This window comes from Parasteatoda tepidariorum, chromosome X1 (assembly GCF_043381705.1).
Source record: "Parasteatoda tepidariorum isolate YZ-2023 chromosome X1, CAS_Ptep_4.0, whole genome shotgun sequence".
Classification (NCBI taxonomy): Eukaryota; Metazoa; Arthropoda; class Arachnida; order Araneae; family Theridiidae; genus Parasteatoda; species Parasteatoda tepidariorum.
The window spans coordinates 8,252,154-8,259,246 of NC_092214.1; the positions used below are offsets into that span (position 1 = coordinate 8,252,154).

At 33.8% G+C, this 7,093-nt stretch overlaps 2 protein-coding genes across 2 annotated transcripts; both read left to right on the forward strand.

Moving 5' to 3' along the window:
* Positions 1–1,675: 1,675 nt before the first annotated feature.
* LOC139427089 (uncharacterized) lies at positions 1,676–2,185 on the forward strand. The gene has a single exon (XM_071187724.1). It carries the CDS (start codon positions 1,676–1,678, stop codon positions 2,183–2,185), a length of 510 nt encoding a protein of 169 aa, XP_071043825.1.
* A 203-nt stretch (positions 2,186–2,388) lies between these two features.
* Positions 2,389–3,255, forward strand: LOC122270024 (uncharacterized). Its single transcript, XM_043045787.1, has one exon. The coding sequence runs from the start codon at positions 2,389–2,391 to the stop codon at positions 3,253–3,255; it is 867 nt and encodes a 288-aa protein (XP_042901721.1).
* Positions 3,256–7,093: the final 3,838 nt, after the last annotated feature.

A 7,093-nucleotide genomic window follows, 5' to 3' on the forward strand; every position in this document is an offset into this window, starting at 1 on the left:
AAATTTTAGTAAATGGGGGCCCAAAAACGGCTATGCCTAGGGCCTACGAAAGGTATAATCCGGCTCTGTGCCTAGGGCCTACGAAAGGTATAATCCGGCTCTGTCGGTAACAATGAAGAATTGAATGATACACAAAAACTATTTTATCTCAAAGCATCTCTTAAAGGAGAAGCAAAATTGTTGGAATCTTGTCAAGACACGTTTGAATCTTTGTTTTCTGCACTTAATAGCAGGTATGAGAATAAGAGAGCAGTTGTGGATGCTTTTATCAATAGCTTATTAAATTTTGAAAAAATTAACGATTCACCATCACTATTACGGGCATTAGTTGACAATGTAAAAAAATGCTTACGATCATTACTAGAATTCGATCGTTTTAATTTGTCAGATGTTTTAATTTTAAATATTTATTACATAAATTCGATTAAGAATCAAGAAAAGCTTTTGAAATAAGTGTAAAATCTAGATTAGATGATTTTTTTAAATTTTTTGGAAGAAAGAATTCGAATTCTTGAAGAAATAAATAAAAATAGTTTCCCAAAACAGAACTATGTTGTTAAACTATCAAATCAATTTAATCGTCCTAAAAATTCAAAAACTTTCTTCACCAAAACCAATACTTATCGAAACTGTATTTTGTGTAACGAAACACATCCTATTTATCATTGCCCAAAATTCAAAAGCTTACCAGTTTCGGAGAGATTTAATTTTGTAAAAGAAAACAAACTCTGCATTAAATGCCTTTCTCAAACGCACTTATTAGCTCAGTGTGTGTAAAGCTTAGTTTGTTTTATCTGTAAAAAAGATTCTCACCATTTACTATTGCATAAAATCGAAAGTAAAACTTTGAAAGAAGGAGAAGTAGCCTTGAACAATAATTCTTCGTCCAACGAATTCGAACAATCCCCTGCTCCCCCACTCACAACTAGGATTGCGTCAAGAAAGAGTAATAAATTAGTATTCATAAATACTGCAGTTGTTTATTTTCGCGATGCCTGTAGTAATTTGAAACAGTTTCGAGCTGTTCTTGATTCTGCTTCATCTTGCAATTTTTGTAAAAATTGTAAAAATTGTCATGAATGTATTAGGATTAAAAAAAGAAAAGGTTTTTGTTCCAGTTAGTGGAATCAGTGATGTTTCTCTGGATGTAAAATAGCAATTCAAAACTCGATTGTCGAATTCAGAAAATGATTCGGAATGGGAAGTTGAGTTACTTATTGTTCCCAAAATAACTGACATGATGCCCCCCAAGTCAATTAATATTTCGACTTCCTAAAGGGATCAAATTAGCTGATGACGAATTTTATATAGCGAAAAAAGTGGATTTGTTATTGGATGCTGAATTATTTTTTGATTTTTTGAAGAATGATAAAATACGTTTAGCAGATAATGAATTATTGCTTCAAAATAGTTGTTTCGGATATTTGATTTCAGGAAGCATTAGAATTTCGAGTAATGAAGCTAAAGATTTTTATCGTTGTTTTTTGTCAACTGAAGTTAATTCGCTAAAATTCTTTTTTGAATTATTTATATACTTTATTGAAAATTGAATTCTTTTTGGGAAGTTGAAGATGTAAACGAAACAAAAACTGCCGTCAGTTCAGAATTAAATTATTGCAACGAACTTTTTGAAAATTCGTTTTATCAAAAGACTAATGGGAAATATGAAGTTAAGATGCCATTTAAGAAGGATATTAGTGAAAACATACCGTTGAGAGATTCAAAACAAATTGCTGAAAAAAGACTTAATAAATTATGGAAACGTTTGTCAAGTAATCCTGCAATGAAAGAATTGTATGTTTCGTTTTTAAAGGAATATGAACTTTTGAACCATATGGAAAGGATAGAAGACAATTCTGATTTTGATGACAGTTTTGGATATTTCCTTCCTCATCATGGTGTCTTAAAACCAGACAGCAAAACAACTAAACTTAGAGTGGTATTTGATGCAAGCGCCAAAACTACAAATGGCTGTTCCTTGAATGATTTATTATGCAAGGGAGGAGTGATACAAGATGAACTGTTCTCTCTTATGCTTCGATTTAGAAAACATATCTATGACTTCACCGCAGATATTGAGAAAATGTTTAGACAAATTGAAATACTGCCTTCACAAACCAAATTTCTAAAAATACTCCGGAAAATCACGAAAGTAAACCTGAATCCTACAGACTTAAAACCGTAACATATGGCACAGCATGTGCTCCTTACTTGGCACAGAAGACTCTTCAACAATTAGCAAAAGATGAAGAGAAGGATTTTCCTTTGGCATCGAAAGTTGTTATAGAAGAATTTTATATGGGTGATTGTATTACCGGTACTTCTAATTTAAATTAATGTACTATTAAGCTTCAGCAAGATTTAACACAACTACTTAAAAGAGGAGGAATGAAATTACACAAATGGTGTACTAGTTTTGATTCAAAAGACACAGAATTGGGAGACTTTTCGTTTGATCGTAACAGTAATGCAGCAGTGAAGACTTTAGGGACTCTATGGAATAACAAAAGGGATACATTTCTCTACAAGGTTGCAGTTACGGAAAAATCAGGTGTTGCTAAAAGAGATGTTTTATCTCAAATTGCTCGTTTGTATGATCCTCTTGGTCTACTTGGTCCAGTCATCAGCAAAGCGAAGACTTTTATGCAACGGCTTTGGTTGCACAAGCTATACTGGAACGAAAAATTACCATCCCCTATTGCCCAAGAATGGACTTTGTTCATTAAAGCACTTCATAGTATAGAAACTATTCAAGTACCTAGTTGCGTTTTGAAGGAGACATTTTCCGCACTTATTCTGCATAGTTTTGCAGACGCCTCAGAAAAAGCATTTGGAGCTGTAATTTACTTACAGACAGTTGCAGATCCTGATGAATCTTTCAGGGAGATTCTTTGCAGCAAGCCACGTGTAGCACCAATCAAGACTATGACTATTCCTGTATTGGAACTGTCTGCAAGTCTACTCCTTTCAAAACTTGTGAAAAAGGTTTTAGAGGCTATGAAGCTTAAATTTGATCATATCAAACTCTGGTCAGATTCAACTATTGCGTTAGCGTGGATTAATACTTCGCCTCATCTTTTAAAAACCTTTGTGAGTAATAGAGTCTCACAAATTCGACAACTTACGTCTAATTGTAATTGGGGACACGTATATTCAGAAATGAACCCTGCAGATATCATTTCCAGAGGCTCAGATGCTACGACCCTTGGATCTTTAGAGGTTTCAAGGTGTAATTTTATTTCCTCTAATCACTAATTAATGAGGACTCCAATGTGTGGTGAGAACAAGGATGACGATTTAAAACTTAATATAAATTTATTTAAACGTAACAAGTAACAAGTTTTGTGCGACTGCTCGCTGAGGGGATACTCACTGGAATGATGTAAAAACCTTAATCCCGGCCTCTCAGGGTAGGCTGAAGAGGCATAATTTGGGGGCTTGATCTAAAAATAGATCTTCCAGAAGGGAATCGCTACAGATCCAATAAATTATGGTGGACAGGTCCCAATTTCCTAAATAAGGAAAATTTTCAAGATGAAACTCTCTTCAGTGATGAACTCTTTTCTACCGAACTGAAACCAATAGCGACTTCATTAATGACTATAAAAAATGACTTATTTATTGGTCCCGCAGTGGACTGACCGTTAAGACACGGTTCCCAGCAGATCACCGAAGTCAAGCATCACTGGCTGCGGTCAGTGTGCGGATGGGTGACCACTTGGATCAGTCTGCTTGGGGACCGAGCGTGCCTCGTTAAACTGTGCTACCGTAAAGTGCTCGACTTCGCGCGCAGGTCGTCGGACTACCGATGCGGGGGTGCCATCCCCTCCGCAGAGGATCAAAGTTGCGATGGCATGTCTTCGAATCATCCTCCGGGATGTTTCCCAGACTGTCGCCAATAGCCTATTGTGCAGCTCTAGTGCGACGTAAATTAACAACAACAACGACTCATTTATTGCTAAATGCCTAAGTGTTACAAATAATTTTCTAAAACTGATAAGAATTTTTAGTTTACTTTTTAGGTTCTCTTACAATTGTAGGAATCCAGGTACTATAACCATAGATAAAATGGAAAACGCTAGAAATCATCTTCTTAAACTTATACAAAGTAGGTATTTTTCAGAAGAAATTTGTATGTTGAAAAAAGGTTTGCTACTGACTCCAAAAAGTAAATATTTCGATCCATTTTTAGATGAAAAAGGTTTAATTAGAGTTGGCGGTAGAATAACAAACTCAAACTTAAGTTTTAATCAAAAGCATCCTATTATTTTTCCAGCTAAGAATAAGATAACTGAATTTATTTTTAATTATTATCATATTAAGAACTTTCATAATGGTCCGCAAGCGTTGCTAAATGCTGTTAGACAAATTTATTGGCTACTAAATGGCAGAAATATAGCTAGAAAAATTGTTCATAAATGCATTATTCGTTTTAAAGCAAATCCGTTAATTTCTCAACAAATAATGGGTGAGTTACCTAGTGAAAGAATAAATGTTAATTTTACATTTAATTCTTGTTCTATTGATTATTGTGGCCCATTTTTTATTAGATACAAAGGCCAACGTAAAGGTAACTATCACAAAATATACGTTTATATTTTTGTTTGTACAGTAACGAAAGAAATCCATCTGGAGATAATTAACGATTTAACAGCAGAAGCAAGTATTACTTTTCTTAAAGAGGTTTTTTTGCCCGACGAGGCAAACCACAAAAAATATTTAGTGATAACGCTAAAATTTCGTAAGTGCAAATTCCGAAATTAAAAATTAATGAATATTTTTATTAAACATAACAATATTTTACCCAATTTTCTAGCAGAAGAAAATGTACAATGGAAATGTATTCCTCCTAGAGCACCGAATTTTAATGGTCGATCGGAAGCAGGAGTAAAATCCTTAAAATTTCATTTAAAGCGAACAATTGGAAATGCGACATTAACTTACGAAGAATTTTTAACCATTATTACTCAGGTTGAGGGAATTTTAAAATTCTCGCCCCCTAACAGCATTAACTTCTAACATTGATGACTTAAATGTGTTAACTCCTGGTCATTTTCTTATAGGTCGACCAATAAATGCAATTATTGAACCTAACTTATTAGATATAGATAATAATAGACTTAATTTATGGCAAAAACTACTCAAATGGTTCAAAATATATGGAAAAATTGGACTAATAATTATCTGAGCACATTGATGCAGAGAAACAAATGGATGTTTATAAAACAAAATGTTAAAATAGGAGATATGGTAGTACTCAAGGAAGAAAACCTTCCTACATGTAAATGGCTATTAGGTAGAATTATTGATATATTTTGTGGAAAGGATAACCGTGTAAGAGTTGTTTCAGTAAAAACAAAAAATGGTGTTTATAAAAGAGCAATTTCAAAAATTGCTGTCTTACCTATTGAGAATTAATTTTGTATCATTAGTAAAACTGAACTTTGTATAATTTGGAAAACTGAAACTTTGTTTATTTGTTGTACTTTTATAACTATTTGTGCATTTTATTAGTTTAAATTGTGCTAACATTACATATAATTTTATTTGTTTCTATTTGATTATTATTTGTTGAAATTAATATTTCAACCCCGGCGGTTCTAATGGCAGATATGAAAGACAAATTAATTGCTGAGAACAATACAAAGAAAGAACAAAAAACGGAAACAAGAGCTGCAAAAACAAAGAGTCTATAGTCATTAATAATGTATCTCGCCAGCCAATAACGTTCCCAGAAGGGCCCAGGAGGAAGTGCAGGGCAACGTCTCAGATGGTTAGTATCCATTTCTTTTTGCAGGTTACATAATGGACAAAAGGGGCTTGAAAAGATATTGATTCTGTACAGGTGTTTTGATAAACAGTCATGGCCAGTGGCAAGGCGAAAAAGGGCCACAGATTTTTCTCTTGACCATGACGGAATATCTTTAATTCCTTCCAGCCAGTCCTTATCTTTATTTTCTTCTTGGAGTTTTGCCTCAAAGGTTGTTCGAAGAGAGATTTTTATTAGCCTTTTTTGCGATGTAGAAAGGAACTGGCTAAAGAGATATTTGTAGAATCTTGGCGGGATTTTTGGCCAAGAAATCTGCAGTTTCGTTACCTTGAAGTCCACAGTGCGCTGATACCCATTGCATGGCGTCATTTTTGACATTTAAAAAAAAACTAGTGTTCAACAAAATCGTTTGTTTATTGATTTGGCCAATCGTGCATATGCGTATCATTTTATTTCTTAAATGAAGTATTATTTTTCATGCACTATACTTTTGTGTCTTATAGATGTAATTTATTCATATTTTAATGAAATAATACAGCATTTTATAAAATTCCTATAATTCTTCTAAAATGGGTTTAAATCAAGCTGCTGAAATTAAAAAACAATATTGAAGATTTTATTCTTTCAAAAGAATTATAGAGAGTAAAAAATACAACTTAAATAAACAAAGAAAGAAAGGAACTATATCACCAAAATTTCACCTACTACGGTTTAGAACTAAATTTTTTAAAAAAATGCAGTAATAATGATTAATTCTATATAATCATTACTTTATGGTTAAATTATGTGCTTATTCGATTATATTCATTTGTGACATAGTTTCAAAAGTATAAATTTGAGTTTTAGAATTAAAAAAATTGAGTTGTTGTTAATGTAGTTCATTTACGTCGCACTAGAGCTGCATAATGGGCTATTGGCGACGGCCTGGGAAACATCCCTGAGGATGATCCGAAAACATGCCATCACAATTTTGATCCTCTGCAGAGGGGATGGCACCCCTGCTTCGATAGCCCGACGACCTGCACACGAAGTCGAGCACTAAAAAAATTTTGAATAATCGAGATTAATATTGGCTACAGGTCGAAAAGCGCTACAGGTGGCTTACTGCGGAACTTTTGCCTATGGCAACACTAGACATGATTTCTCCATTAACATGTGGAGAGCCATAAGAGTAAGAAATACTTTAGTTTCTAACATAATTTTGTTGTTGTTGTTAATTTACGTCGCACTAGAGCTGCACAATGGGCTATTGGCGACGGTCTGGGAAACATCCCGGAGGATGATCCGAAGACATGCCATCACAATTTTGATCCTCTGCGGAGG